General features: G+C 37.1%; 1 protein-coding gene across 20 annotated transcripts in view; it reads right to left on the reverse strand.

The window, feature by feature from the left end:
* ATE1 (arginyltransferase 1) overlaps positions 1-16255 on the reverse strand; it is a 187720-nt gene that overhangs the window by 92501 nt on the left and 78964 nt on the right. For 10 of the 20 annotated variants that reach the window (XM_055093405.2, XM_003825664.6, XM_055093409.2 and 7 more), the window contains 2 exons: positions 8035-8216; positions 3682-3781 (listed from right to left, as the gene is read on the reverse strand). In XM_055093405.2, coding sequence (XP_054949380.1) covers positions 3682-3781; positions 8035-8216 — 282 coding nt within the window. The remainder of the gene's footprint in view (positions 1-3681; positions 3782-8034; positions 8217-16255) is intronic. The other 10 variants (XM_034931626.3, XM_055093404.2, XM_063607538.1 and 7 more) reach the window with 1 other exon arrangement.

The raw sequence follows: 16255 nt of genomic DNA on the forward strand, positions 1-16255 counted from the left end.
TGCAGATAACAACCTGTCTAATTTCTATATCACTCCCATTTACAGTTGCAAAAACTGAGACCAGATGAAGTCAAGCAACTTCTCCAAACTGTTACACATTCCTGTGTCACCACCTCCCTTTGCTATCAGAGTATTTATCAATACTCAAAGATAATCAGTCACAATACCTATCACATTCTGTTAGAACTGCGTGTCTGTTACTAAGTTATAACCTATTTGTAAAGGGGAAGCCATCCCATTCATGCTCAACAAATCTTTGTTAAAAAAAAAAAAGAAGGCATTTCTCACTATCCTACATACTCGTCAGCTCTCTGCATTAGTATTTTAATTCATTAGTTCAACAAATGTATATTAAGCATTAAATACCTACTATGTAGCAGGCACATTGTTTGCCACCTGGGACACAAGAAGTTAAATGTCAATTAGATTCTCATGGAATGTATGCACAGGAGATAGACTAGTTCTGGGAAGAAATGTAAACTGCTATGGGGTAGGTGGGTGAATGATGAAATCTAGTCTTAGAGTCCAGTAGAGATTACTGGAGTTGAAAAATGATAAGATGGGGAATTTGCAAGCTTGGGGGAGGGGCAAAGGGAAGGGGAAAAAAAACGACAGTACAGTACAGATAAAGGTCTCAAGTGGGGGGAAAAAATGGGAATTCTCTAGTTGGTCAGTGTTCCATGTTCTAGGCCACAGATGACAGGGCAAAGATAGGAGCTTCTTCAATAGGAGTAATTCTGAATTTAATAAACAGAAAACAGCAAACTTTAAAATGGGGAATAATTATCTTTCTAGTTCCTCATGAGGCTCTCAGCTGTGAAAAAATAATCTGGTACAATGATTCTCTAGTCTGACTTCATATCAGAATCTTCTGAGCATTAAACAAATCTGATGCCCATGGTTGATCCCAGAGTTCAATTACTTAAAATCTCTGAAGATATGGCCTAAGCACAGGTCTTATGAAAATGTTCTCCAGGTCATAAACTCCAGTCAAAACTGACGACTGCAGCAACTAAAGGCTAGGCAGTGCTACACTAGCTGTTTCCTCAGTGTCTTTCTGAAATGACCCTAAAACTTCCCATTGGCTGACTTTGTGACATTCAAATCTTAGCCTAAACATTTGTCCTCAGAGAGGACCCTCTGACTACACAATCTAAAGTAGCCACACTCAGTTAATTAATGTCTACCACACAGCACTCATCCCTATCTGACATCTGTCTTCTTGATAACTGTTAGTGAACCACTAGAATGGAAGTTCCAAGAAATCAGGGATCTTGCCTGTATTGTTCATGGCTGTTATTTCCAGTAGGATCTGAATAAACATTTCCTGGATGAAGGAAGAAAGTAAACCAGAAGGCAAGCAGGCATGAGGGGTACCTCTCATATAAATGGAATTAAACAAAAAATAAATATTTTGAAGCTATAATTCTTATGGATTTGGATTGGATATAATTAAGGTAGACTGAAAAGCACATAGGGTATTTTTAAAATCTTTAACTTAAAACTATACACAGGCTGGCTTGAACTTCCAAGCAGGGCTCTACCTAGGAAGGAGACGAAAGAATAAAAAATATTTAGTCTGGACTAGAGTCAACAAAGGTGTCAGCAAAACATCTTCATGAAGAGGAAAAGGATGATGAAACTATATTCAACATTTCCACGAATGGAAAAGAAGAAAAAAGAAAAAAAACAAAGACCCAGGTTAAAATATAGGGCAAATTAGAAGTTAGCTTAGGCATAATGAAAAACTTTCAAGAGAAATGCTGTGAGACTGGAACGGCCATCACGGATGAGACATAAAAGTGAAATCTGTGCAAGTCCTTAAGTCTAGTATGAAAATACTTCATTTGAATGGGTCGTGTACTACATAAAGGAAGATTAATATAAGGACAGCCAGAGTTTTCTTTGAGTCTTATAAATACATTAAAGTATCTTGAGCACTAGAGTTTTCTGCTCTGAACTAATTTAGATCTAGTACCAGATGAAAATGAGCCAGAAGGATAAAACACTAGTAAAAACGTAAGCAAATCATTATTTTTAGGCAAAACGGAAATATGCTCATACTTTTCCTTCTGTACAGAACATATGTTAAGGCCCATCAAGTGAATTAGTAATTCAGGCATAAAGGAAGTTTTTGAAGATAACCAAATTCAGGGGTTATCTCCCTACAATGTACACTGAAATATGAGCTCAAAAGAAAACCTCCAAATGCCAGGACACCTTGATCAGCTTACCTGGACTGTCAATGTAAAACCAGCAAGGCACTGCTTTTTCACTGGTCTCTCAAAGCCAGTGCTACTTTCAGAATCCATAATTTCTGAAATCGAACCATCTCCCCAGTCATTCAGTGGTTAACATCAAAGATTTGGAAATATAATCATCCCCAAATGTAATTAATCACCAAGTCCTGTGAATTATTCCTTTGTAAGAAAGAAAAAAGGCTGGGGGAGGGGGGTGGGGATTTATTGATTTAAAGAGATTTAAGAGACACATCGCAAATATAATGTATGAACCTTACTGAGTCCTAAGTCAAACAAATTGACTGTAAAAAAGATTATGAGACAATAAAGGAAACAGGAAATAGGAACACTGATCAGATGATATTTGGAAACGCTGCTAATACTTTCTAGGTATATGATGAGATTGTGATTACATTTTCAAAATGCCCTTATCCTTTAGAAATACACAGTACAATATTGGAAGATTAAGTGATACTTTTGATTTGCTCCAAAATAATTCAAGAGAGGGTGGAGGTGGCAATGAAGGAATAGATGAAATAAATGCATGAAAATTACTAAAGCTGGGTAATGGGTACACAGGGGTTCAATTACACTTTTTTCTTTAATGTGGCATGTCTGAAAACCCCCGTTAAGTCATATTTCTATGTGTGGACATATGTATATTTTCTGATTTACTCTGCTCTGCTCTACAACTGTTGATGACTCCCAGGTGCCTAATTTAGGTACCTTAGCCTGGCCTTCAGGGTCCTGCACAGTCCTTCAGTTACCCTTTCCTCTACAAACACATCATCAGCACTTGCCCTTCCGAATCCTTTCTTTTACTGCTTCTTCTCCTAGAAACGTCCTTCTCCATCCTACCTACTTTCTTCTTGAGCTACTCCTTCCTTTCCTCTTCCACATCTTCTATAGTAAAAAACCCATGTCCTCCTAGGCCACTGACCAGACCACTCACTGTATGCCCTGGTTTGATGTAAAATGCCCCTAATCTTCCCCTAGCTCACAAGTTTTAAGTAGAAGATCCATGCAACTTCAGAGCTGAAAGCCTCACTCTAAGTAAAGCAGACGTGTTTGTTATTGCTATCGCGGTGGGTGGAAGGCGGTGGGTCTGCTCCTCTGCGTTGGTCTTCACTCTGCAGTTTTTATAGTGGGCTACGCATACTCAGGAAACATCAAAGAGTTTCATTAACGAGAGTCATAAAACTTTTTTTTAAAGGGAAATTCTGAAATATACTTAAATCTCACAATAATGCGATGGATTACAAGAGCAGAAGAGGCTGTGGTTCTCATTACAGAAAGCTTAATTTCTGAGGCAGCAAAGAGATTTCCTATTAACCCATTCGTCCTTCCTTCAAAGCTTCAAACCCAGTGCCCTGAGATAAAAATTTTATGAGAGATTCATTTTTCTATAATAAAAATACACATATGTGAAAATCAACTTTACCTTATATTTCATCTTGGGACACGAATGAATGTAGAAACCCATATAATAATAGCTGAGTTGAGAAGTTTTCTCATGAAGCTGCCTAGTAAAAGCAATTTCTCTGCCAAAAGAAAAAGAAGAAAGCTGAAGGCAGTTAATTCTGGTTCTAATGTACAAATATCTGTGTAATTTGATGGTAAACATTTGATAAAATCTGATATTAAGCTATCAAAAAATTACAAATATTGAAAGAAAAACTACTTTTAAAACACTATACAATTTTTACTAAAGAAATAATAAAACCCTCTAAATAATTTTAAGCAAATGCATCTAAGTTCAGGTTTTACACTTTATTGGACAAAGTAGCTGATCTAAACTTCAAGCAGCATAAAATTAAAGAGATCTACAGTGTCCTGTTATTATTCATCATGCCCTATGGTTCTCAAAGAATCTGGGCTTAACAGGTTAAAAACAGTACAGCACATTTTAGAAAACTCAAAAGCCATAAATTACAGGACGAATAACTATTATTATGACCATTTACATGCAAAGACTTTCAGCTGCATATGACATCTAATTCATTCCTTTATCTAGGCACAACTTTAATATTTATTTCCCCTAAAACTAGACAGCAGGAAATACCATGTTATCTCACCACATTTTCTGTATTTGTTGGAATAAGCCAGGTAACTCAAACGTAAGAAGTTGTCAGTCTCTCCACTATAACGCCTATGCATGAAGTGGTTTTCATTTGTATCCTGATAAATCTTGGCACAGAATTTCATTCTACTTGCCCAGCTAAATGACTAGTTTGAAAGTGCTTAGTAAAACTTCAGTATATTTCTAAAGTATGAGGAAAGTAGTTTTGTTTTTATGTTTGTTTCTTGAAGGTATTCTTTTCTTTATTAGTAGCAATTGATGCTTGAAATTCTAAAGAAATGTATTTGTAATGCAATATTCTGTGCATTTTTCTACTTCAAATTTAAATCCTTAAAGAATTATTACCGTAAGAATTCATTTTTAAGTTAAAAGTATTTCTAAATCCAACCAGACTAAACATTATTAGCCTATAACAGAATAAATCCTATTTCCAGAATTAATCCACTCTCAAGGTTCAAACTGAGGAAAGAATGCACTGACACAAGCAAGCGTAAGACCACCGATTCCGAGAAGGCCCACCCAGCCAGGGTACCAATCCACTTGGTCCTGCCCACGTCAGTTCATTTCATCACCTCTCTCCGGATTTGTTCTGGCCCCAAACCTTGGAGTCACCCTTAATTCTTTTCTTCTCATCCCAATGTCCAATCCATCAGCAGGTCTTTTGGGCTTTCTCTCTAAAATATGTCTTGAATCTGACCACTTCTTACCACCTCCACCTCAGATATTCTGGGTCAAGCAGCATTATGGTGCCCTTGGATGACTGCAGCAGCTTCCCAGCAGCCTCCTGTTTCCACTCTTACCCCTCCATAATCTCCACAGAATAGGCCAAGTAATCTTTTACAATATTAATCAGATCTCCCAATCCCCCACCCCAGCAGTGGGTTGGCACCACATATAAATAAAACCCAACCTCCCCACCCTCCTACAAGTGCTATTCCACCTGCCTCCTTCTCACCAACTCCACCTGCCTCCTTCTCACCAGCTCACTCCACCTGCCTCCTTCTCACCAACTCCACCTGCCTCTCTGCCCCTTGCATAAGGCTCTCTACGTCCTTCCCTACACCCGAGCCCAAAAGGCATTTTTGTTTTTCCTGGCCACCTCGAGGCACTTAGATTTGCTAACCTTCACTTGAACTTCTTCCTACCCTCAGATTTTTACATGACTGATTCCTTTTCTTCTTCCTTTGCCCCTGAAATGTCACCTGTTCTCTATGAGGAAAGACCAATCTATATAAAACAGGCTTCATGCCCACCACCTCTAATTTTATTTGTGTCACAGTGCTAGGGAGTATCTGAAATTAAGTTGTCTGTTTTATTATTTATGGTCTGCTTGGACAAACCAGAAACCTGTCTTATTCATGTCTATGAGTGTAATTGCCTTTTTAAAACGTATCTTTCTAAAAATATGCAAACAAATGCCATGCTCATGATCCCCAATTCAAACAATTCTTATATCTACAGGCTATGGATAAGCAGAGGCTGATTACAAAAATGAATTAAAAAAATAAAAAAATAAAAATCTACAGGCTACATTATATAAATCTAAAAACATAAAACTATATTGATTGTTGGATTGCTTAAGAAACTTAAGAAATTGAGGGTAAAATATTTCACCAAAATACACTAAAATCAATAACGAAATTAGCAACTGGTAACCTACTTTCTCCAATTTTGCTTCAAGAGGTCAATCCCCTGGCTGCCTTTCCTTTTCTATAAACTCCGCAACTCATCTTCTCAAGAGCACCAAAAGGAAGTGACAAGACCGCAGAGCAGCCGCAACCATCCCACCCTCAACTGGCAAACCTTTCATGACCTCAGGCTCCTCTCCTGCTCCCTCCCAGCTCTCCAGCTCTAGTATGTGCAGGGATATACAAGGCGATCAATAGAACTCTTGCTAATTTTGCTGGGAATTAATTATTTACCATATCAATATCTAAACTATCACTCAGTTTATTGAGCCATGAAATATTTCAGACACAGGCCAGAGCTTATTATGTAGAAATAAATTTCACCCTTAAAAATCCATCTGAGAAGCCTAGAAAAATCTATAACACATTGTAAAGTGATAATACAAAAATAAAATCAAACAAAACAAAAAACCAGCAATTATTTGAAAGTATTGACTGATTTAGGTACAAAGAAAATATATCTTTTCTGAAATAAAACTTCTGAAGTTATGTAATAATGGCAAAATCTAAAGTTATAAAACATGAATACTTTAAATTATCAATTTCAATTTCAGTGAGAGCACCAACAGCCATAAATATTTTTAAACTACTTTATACAAAACTGTGATTAAATACATAAGAATAAAAAGACTGTTATGGAGATCTATTGTAAATATTACGTAATTGTGGATTTGTTAAAAATTGGCATTAAGAAAAAAGTCAAGTTGAAAATGCTAAGACAAAGAACTTTATATTGTGGGCCAATGAAACACACACAAAAAATCACTTATGGACCAGATTGTTAAAAACATTAAATTGCTGATTTAATGAAAAATTTCAACTCTTTTATAATTCATAAAAAAGCACATACACAAAAATAATCTGGCAGTACATTTTACTGTGACGTGAAAACGTGACCATCAGACATGAAGACTGAGAGATGAAAAGAGAAAAGTATGACACAATAGTAAACAGTGAGAAAAAGAGAGACTCAAGCTCCCAGATAAACAAAAGAAAAATAGTTCCCAACCCTCCTTCCCCTCCTCCACCACATATACACATAGACAAACAGAAATAAATAGAGAAAACTGGAGGAAGACTCCAATCTTCTCACCATTAAAAATGTTTTGTGCTGCATACATATGTTTGCAGCCATGGACACAGAAGGGAAATTATCTTTTGATGAGGGTCATAAATTCAACCAGTCAGCCAGGGATTCCCCAGGTCTGTTCTGTATACATGTATATTTCTTCCAGTAGACTCATATTACTTTGATTCATTTACACCGCATTAACTTAACGTTTAATTAATAGTAAAAAATATAAAGCTGAATGCAGTAGTACAAGCCTGTAATTACAGGTACCTGAAAGGCTGAGAAAGGAGGATCACTTGAGCCCAGGAGTTCGAGACCAACCTGGGCAACACAGCAAGACCCCATCTCATTTGAAAAGGAAAAAAGAAAGTAGAAGATAATGATGACAAGAATATAAGTCATATAACGTTTAAGGAATATAAGTAGTTCTGAAGGGGGGCTTAAATAAATGTATAAACAACAAAAGCTACCCACAAATACAATGACTTCTTAACTAGATGGATACCTTAGCTAGAGAATTACCATCAGACACTGGCATCAGTTCTAAAGATAGTACCTTATAAATATAATATAAAAGTACTAGAGATTATAGATTATAGAGTTATACATAATATTTACTTATATATTACATAACTATATACTTATATAATATGTATATTTCCTATAAACTAGTTAAATGACGTTTATTTTAAAATTCAATGTGACTTTAAATATATTCTTAAATGAAAATTACAAATTATATATAAGTATATATTATATAGGAGTATTTAACTCATATAGAATACCTATTACCTATTATATAGTAGTATGTATTCTATGTAAGAGACTAGCAACAAATCATTATAATACACTGTCAATTAGGACTTCTACTGTTACATAATTAAATATAATCAAATGAGTAATTATTTGAAGTTCTATATAACCCACTACAATAACAGCAAAAAGCAATCTTACCGTAGTGCAGAGTAGACGCCCAAAGACAAAAACGAATAATCAGGATCGTAGTACAAATACACAGATGATACACAGTTTGGGAGGATGTCAATCACCCCCACAGCAATGATCTTTCCGTCAAGCCAGTACTGCTGGTGAAAGGAGCCATAGCCACAATCTGGCCCATTAGGGGGAGTCTCTGCCTAAGAAAAAGCAGAGGCACAAACACAAACAGCCATTTTTTTAATATTAAAATAATCTTATAATTAATATATACTTTCATTTTCCTCAGGTTAATAAGTCCTTAACTTTCCTCTTTGTTTCCATCATCATCCCTAGTCACACCCTATATTAAGCTGCAAAACTTTTTCATCATAGAAATACTGACTAAATACAAAATTCAAAAAGAGAAATCAATTTATGTTTTCTTCAATTTACTTGTTTTAATACTTGACAGTAGGAAATACAGCATTTTACAGGATAAGAAAATCACTATTAAACTATGTCCTTCCATTTCTATACTACTCAGGCATAAAAAGGAACAAAATAATGGCATTCGCAGCAACCTGGATAGAGTTGAGGACCATTATTCTAAGTGAAGTCACCCAGGAATGGAACACCAAACACTGTATCTTCTCACTTATAAGAGGGAGCTAAGCCATGAGGACACAAAAACATAAGAATGACACAATGGACTTTGGGGACTTAGACGGAAGGGCAAGAGGGGGTAAGGGATAAAAGACTACACACTGGGTACAGTGTACACTGCTTGGGTGATGGCTGCACCAAAATCTCAGAAATCACCACTAAAGGACTTACCCAAACACCACCTGTTCCCCAGAAACCTACTGAAATAAAATAAATAAAATAAATAAATAAAAACTATGTTCTTCTATTTCACACAAAGGTTAGGAAAGAAATGCATGAGAAAAATATGAGGAACATAAAAGAAAAGGGTGAGGTGAGATACTGCCAGTTAAGCCTGTTCTGTGAGTGCCTCAGCTCTGAGAAGGTACACAATCCCATTGTATCTTCTAGGTGAGAGTTCTTGTGTAAGTACAAAGGACTATGATACTTCTCCTTATTAGTCAAAGGAAAACAAAGTTATTCTTCATTATTATCTTAATTTAACTATAACTTCACAGGAAAAATCTAGAGATTTCAGAATATAACCATCTTCCTGTAAATATAGCTAGTTAAATGACATTTCTCATTTTAAAATTCAACATTTTAAATATAACTGATCTTAAATGAAAACCATATAAAGAACAGTATCAAGCAGCATAAAACAGCCTTTCCTAGAGACTGAGTGAATGTCAGATTACTAATTCAAGTGAACAAATATAATACTACTTGTACATCATTTTCACACAGCTAAAATCAGAGAATTATATGAATAAAAGCTAGAAGAGAATAAACAAAAATGAGAACAGGTTGAATAACACCAAAACCAAGCAAAAAAATCAAGAAAATAAATCTACAAATCAATCTCTCATGAACACAGATGCAAAACTCCTCAACAAAATATTAGCAAATCAAATCCAACAATATATAAAAAGAATTATACCATGAACAAAAGAGAAATTTATTCCAGGTGTGCAAGGCTTACTTCACATTAGAAAAGCAGCTTTTTAAAAGGCAATTAATGAACAATCAACGTAATTCACCACATCAATAGGTCAAAAGAAGAAGTATCATGTGATCATATCAATTGATGCAGGAAACATTACTGGCAAAACCCAACACCTATTCATGACTAATCACTCTTAACAAACTGGGAACAGAGGAAAGTTTTCTCAATTAGCTAAATAATATATATGCAAAAACCCACAGCTCACAGCATACTTACTAGTAAGAAAGAACAAGGTAAGGATATCCTCTCTCATCACTCCTAGTCAACATCATATTAGAAAGCTTAGCTTGTGCAATAAGAAAAGGAAATAAAAGGTGTATAGACTGGGAAGGAGGAAAAGCCTGTCTTTCTTTATAGATAACATGACTGAGGTAGGTTAAAACAAACAAACAAAAATCAGTAACAACAAAAAACTGAAATAAGCAATTACAGCAAGGTCCCAGAATACAAGGGTAATATACAAAAGTCAGGTGCTTTTCTATATACCAACAATGACTGGAATTTGGAATACCATTTGCAATACAACAAAAAATGAAATGTTTAGTTATAAATCAAACAAAATATACACAGAAAACTACAAAACTCCGACAAAAGGAATCAAAGATCTAAAAAACCAGAAAAATATTATGTGTGCATGGATTAGAAGACAATATTGTCATGACCTCAGTTTTTCCTAAGTTGATATATACATTTAATGTAATCACAATCAAAATCTCAGCAAGCTATTTTGCAGCTATCAAAAAACTGATTCTAAAGTTTATGTAGAGACAAAAGTCTCAGACTAGCCAACCCAACACTGTGGAAGAAAAAAGTTGGAAAAAAGTGTTTACACTCCCAATGTCAACACTAGCTATAAACCTGTAATAATCAAGATAGAGTGGTATTGGTGAAAGAACAGACATAGGTCAAGGTCAATGAGATAAAACAGACACACACAAATATAGTCAAATGATCTTTGACAAAGCAGCAAAGGCAATGCAATAGAGAAAGAATACTCTTTACAATAAATGGTGCTGTAACAACCAGATATCCATACGCAAAAAAAAAAAAAAAGGAATCCAGACACACACCTCACACCTTTCACAAAAATTAACTCAAAATGGATCATAAACCTAAATATAAAATGAGAAATTAGAAAACTTCCAGATGATAATATAAAAGAAAATCTAGGTGAACTTAGGTTTGTCAATGAGTTTTTAGATAAAACACCAAAAGCACAATTCATGAAACAAAAAAACTGCTAAGTTGTACTTTATTAAAACTAAAAACTTCTGCTCTGTGAAAAACATTGTTAAAATAAAAACTCAAGTCACAGACTGGGAGAAAATCTTGTAAAAGACATATCTGATAAAGAATTGGTATCCAAAATATACAAAGACTTTCAAAATTCAACAACAAGAACACAAACTACCCAATTAAAAAGTAGGCAAAATATTGGGTGTCATGGCTTATGCCTCTAATCCCAGTGCTTTGGGAGGCCGACGTGGGAGGATCCTCTGAGCCCAGGAGTTCAAGGCTGCAGTGAGCTAAGATCGTGCCACTGCACTTCAGCCTATGCAAGACCCTGTCTTTATTTTTAAAAATAAGGGAGAAGGGGCAAATGATGTGAACAGAGACCTCACCCCAAGATGTACAAATGGCAAACAAACATATGAAAAGATGCTCAATATCACTTACCATTAGGGAACTGCAAATTAAAACGAGATAATACCACAAAACTACTAGAATGGCTGAAATCCAAAAACTGAATAAATACCAAATGCTGGTAAGGATGCAGAGTAATAGGAACTCTCATTCAGATGGTGGGAATGTAAAATGGTATAGATGATTTAGGAGCTGCTCATAAAGTTCAAGATCTCAACATAAAAAAGAGCAATCACATTCCTAGGGATTCATCCAATTGATTTGAAAACTTATGTCACACAAAAACCTAAAACCCTATAAGTGAATGTTTATAACAGTTTTATTGATAACCACACAAAACTGGAAGCAACCAAGATGTCCTTCAATAGGCAAATGGATAAACTATGGTACATCCATACAATGAAAGATTACTCAGCCATAAATAGAATAACTATCAAGACACACACACGAGAAACTTTACATATTGCTAAGATGCCGATCTGAAAAGGCTATATCCTGCACGATTCCAATTATAGGCATGTCTCATTTAATTGCACTTTGTTTTATTTTGCTTCTCAGATAATGAGTTTTAAAAAAAAAAATGAAGGTTTGTGGCAACCCCACTAGAAAGTCTATTGGGGCAATTTTTCTAAGCATGTGCTCATGTCATTAGCATTTTTTAGCAATAAAGCATTTTTTATTTAAGGTATGTATGTTGTTTTTTCAGATATAATGTTACTGCATACTTAAGAGACTACAGTGTAAACACAACCTTTATATGCTCTGGGAAACCAAAAATTTTGTGCAAGTGACTTTATCATGATATTTACTTTATTGCAATGGTCTGGAACCAAATCTACACTATCTCCAAGGTATGCCTGAAGACTCTGTAAAAGGCAAAACTACAGTGACAGTAAAAAGATTAGTGTTGGCAGGAGTTTGTGGGCTATTAGGGGAATGATGAATAGATGAAGCACAGGGACTTTTAGGTGGTGAAACTATTCTATATGATATTGCAGCAATAACAGATCAGTAAAAACCCACAGAACATTACAACACAAAAGAATGAACTGTAATGCATACAAATTTTTAAAAAATCATTTAGGAGGTTGCAGCATCCCAGGAAGAAACACAAGCTGTGACAAGTGAATCTAACTATATTACAAATGTATGAAACTACCTTACTGAAAGTGCTGAGGGAGGGGAAAGGTGCTGACCTAAGCAACTCTGGAAATGAAAGCGGTTTCTAAGAATGAAGGTAAAAGGAACTCTGCACCTAAACACCATATCCTACTGGATAAAGTTGTTTCCCATACAGTTACTGGTTAACAATTCTGATACTTCTACACATGAATACTGGAGGTGACCAATTCAGTAAATGGATGGCAGACAGTAAGAATCAGGTTTCTTACAGTTACAGTGGGAATTTACAGATAAGCAAGGGAAAAAAGGTAGAAAGATTCATGTGCTAATGGATTAGAGTTGGAAACACTAATAAGAACTCATGTTTAGCTTAGTATAGATGCACAGTTACACATAGAAATATTTATAAATGTGCATAGATTATAGATATGTGCATATATATGCATTAGCATACACACATATTTCTTTGTTCTGTCAGCTGAGAGGGTCTAGAAGAAACAACGCCCCAGGAGCAATGAGCATTCCTAGCACCCAGATCTTGGTGTCTAACACTATTCTGCAATAAAAGAAACCAGGGCCCCCAAGGAGAAATAGCTGATTCCAGAACTCAGGCAGGAAAATATACAAGATCAGCCTGAAGTACCAGAAAGTAAAGTAGCACTATTCAAAAAAAAAAAAAAAACCGAAAACCAAAATACCCAACATTGAGGGGGTATACCAATGGAGCACAGAAGTCTATTGAAAGAGCAACCAATGCACAAAGCCAGAACAATCTGAGCAACAAAATAAAACAGTACTGACTTTATAATCCCAACTATGAGATAAATATTCATTAGTCCACACTGATATATATGATTGAATAAATTAATAAATGAGGCAGAAGACACAAATCTCCCATGCAGAAGAATTCCAGACAGTTTATGTAGCTATTCTGCCCTAAAGGTAGGGGAGCATAACTCCCTACTACTTAAGTGCAGGCTGCACACAACTCCCTTCCAAAGAGTATTGTATGAAAGGAGGAAAATGGATTAACTGTGGAGATTATCAAGGTTAACAACCACCACAAGAGAGGATTTACTAAGGTGCTAGCAGTATCAGCAATTTCTCAAACTTCCATCGGTGGTGTTAAAATGCTGTTTGGGGCTGGTCTGAGGGCAGTAGTGTTTACGACTGATAACAACCAGTACAGATTTCTTTGTTCCTTCTCCATTCCTGCTGCTTCATTTGACTAGCCTGCCTAAATAAATAAATAAATAAATAAATAAATAAATAAATAAAATGTTATCTGGGCAATAAATACATCTTTAAAGTATTTCCATGAATGATAAATTATGTCAAAAACCAGTTTTAGTATTCACCATCATATACAGCATTGCTCTTTAAAAAAGTCTTTATTTCCATAGAAACAGATACAATACAAAGAGTAAAGCAGGTGAGCAAAAAGAAGCACTAACCAAAAGAAAACTGGAAGAAATGTTAACCTCTTATAACTACAACAGTGAATGGACACCAATATTCTATCTAACATGCTATTGAACTGGAAGCCTAACCACCTACCTCAGAAATCAGAAGGCTCAACTATGTAACAAGAAATAAACAAGTTTCTACATATTAGTGAATTTTATGAAAACCATCTTTTAAAAATGTAAGCCTCAAGGCTGATAGGAATGAGTCTACCTGTCTTTAAAAATAATCATGCGGCTGGGCGCGGTGTCTCACGCATGTAATCCCAGCACTTTGAAAGGCTGAGGTGGGTGGATCACAAGGTCAGGAGTTCAAGACCAGCCTGGCCAACATAGTGAAACCCTGTTGCTACTAAAAATATAAAAAATTAGCTGGGCATGGTGGTGGGTACCTGTAATTCCAGTTACTCAGGAGGCTGACGCAGAATTGCTTGAACCCGGGAGGCGGAGGTTGCAGTGAGCTGAGATCGCGCCACTGCACTCCAGCCTGGGTAACAGAGCGAGACTCTGTCTCAAAAATAGTAATGATAATAATAATAGTGAAAGGCCAGGCGCGGTAGCTCATGCCTGTAATTGCAGCACTTTGGGAGGCCAAGGTGGGCAGATCACGAGCTCAGGAGATCAAGATCATCCTGGTCAACACAGTGAAACCCTGTCTCTACTAAAAATACAAAAATTAGCCTAGCGTGGTGGCATGTGCCTGTAATCCCAGCTACTCAGGAGGCTGAGGGAGGACAGTTGCTTGAACCAGGGAGTCAGAGGTTGCAGTGGGCTGAGATCACGCCACTGCACTCCAGCCTGGGGACAGAGCGAGACTCCGTCTCAAAAAAATAAAAAAAATAATCGTGAACAGGCCAGGCGTGGTGGCTCACACCTGTAATCCCAGCACTTTGGGAGGCCAAGGCGGGCAGATCACAAGGTCAGGAGATCGAGACCATCCTGGCTAACACGGTGAAAGCCCGTCTCTACTAAAACTACAAAAAATTAGCCAGGTGTGGTGGCACGTGCCTGTAATCCCAGCTACTCGGGAGGCTGAGGCAAAAGAATCGCTTGAACCTGGGAGGCGGAGGTTGCAGTGAGCTGAGATCACATCACTGAACCCTGGCCTGGGCGACAGAGCAAGACTCCATCTAAAAAATAATAATAATAATCGTGAACGAAAGCAGCCACTGCAGTGACATGGAAACTGAGAAAAGCTGTCAGTTTGTGATATTTAAGGTGGAAAGCCTGTCAAATGTCAGAAAACCTACAAGTCAAAAGCTAATTAGGCAGCTCTGAAATAAGTCTAAATTCTTCCATAACTTCAGTGTAGTACATCATTCTAGGACTCATTAAATCTAATATGTGTTCATTCATTCATTAAAAAACATATTTATCGGCTGGGTGTGGTGGCTCATGCCTGTAATCCCAGTACTTTGGGAGGCAGAAGCAGGCCGATCATTTGAGGCAAGGAGTTCGAGACCAGCCTAGCCAACATGGCAAAACCCCGTCTCTACTAAAAATACAAAAAATTAGCCAGGTGTGGTGGTGGGGGCCTGTAATCCCAGCTACTCAGGAGGCTGATGCAGGAAAATCGCTTGAACCCGGAACGCAGAGGCTGCAGTGGGCCAAGATCACGCCATTGCACTCCAGCCTGGGCAACAAGAGTGAAACTCAAAAAAAAAAAAAAAAAAGGGCCAGGTACGGTGGCTCATGCCTGTAATCCCAGCACTTTGGGAGTCCAAGGCGGGCGGATCACCTGAGGTCAGGAGTTCGAGACCAGCCTGGCCAACATGGTGAAACCCTGTCTCTACTAAAAATGAAAAAATTAGCTGGGCATGGTGATGGGCGCCTGTAATCCCAGCTACTTGGGAGGCTGAGGTAGGAGAACTGCTTAAACCCAGGAGACAGTGGTCGCAGTGAACCAGGATCATGCCACTGCACTCCAGCCTGGGTGACAGAGCAAGACTCCCTCTAAAAAAAAAAGTATTTATTAAGAACATAAGTATGCTCATGCCTGTAATCCCAGCACTTTGGGAGGCCGAAGCGGGCAGATCACCTGAGGTCAGGAGTTGAAGACCAGCCTGGCCAACGTGGTGAAACCCCATCTCTACTAAAAATACAAAAATTAGCCAGGCGTGGTGGCACACACCTGTAATCCCAGCTACTTAGGAGGCTGAGGCACGAGAATTGCTTGATCCCAGGAGGTGGAGATTACAGTGAGCCACGATCACCCCATTGCACTCCAGCCTGGGCGACAGGATCAAAACTCCATCTCAAAAAAAAAAAAAGAATATAAGTATAATCTCAATAAGCACATTATTAAATAAACAATGCATTCTGTTAACCCTAAATATAAATCAGTCTTACTTGTTGTACCAGCCTGAAATACTTGTTCAAA

The sequence above is a fragment of the Pan paniscus genome, chromosome 8 (assembly GCF_029289425.2).
Source record: "Pan paniscus chromosome 8, NHGRI_mPanPan1-v2.0_pri, whole genome shotgun sequence".
NCBI classification, from domain to species: Eukaryota; Metazoa; Chordata; class Mammalia; order Primates; family Hominidae; genus Pan; species Pan paniscus.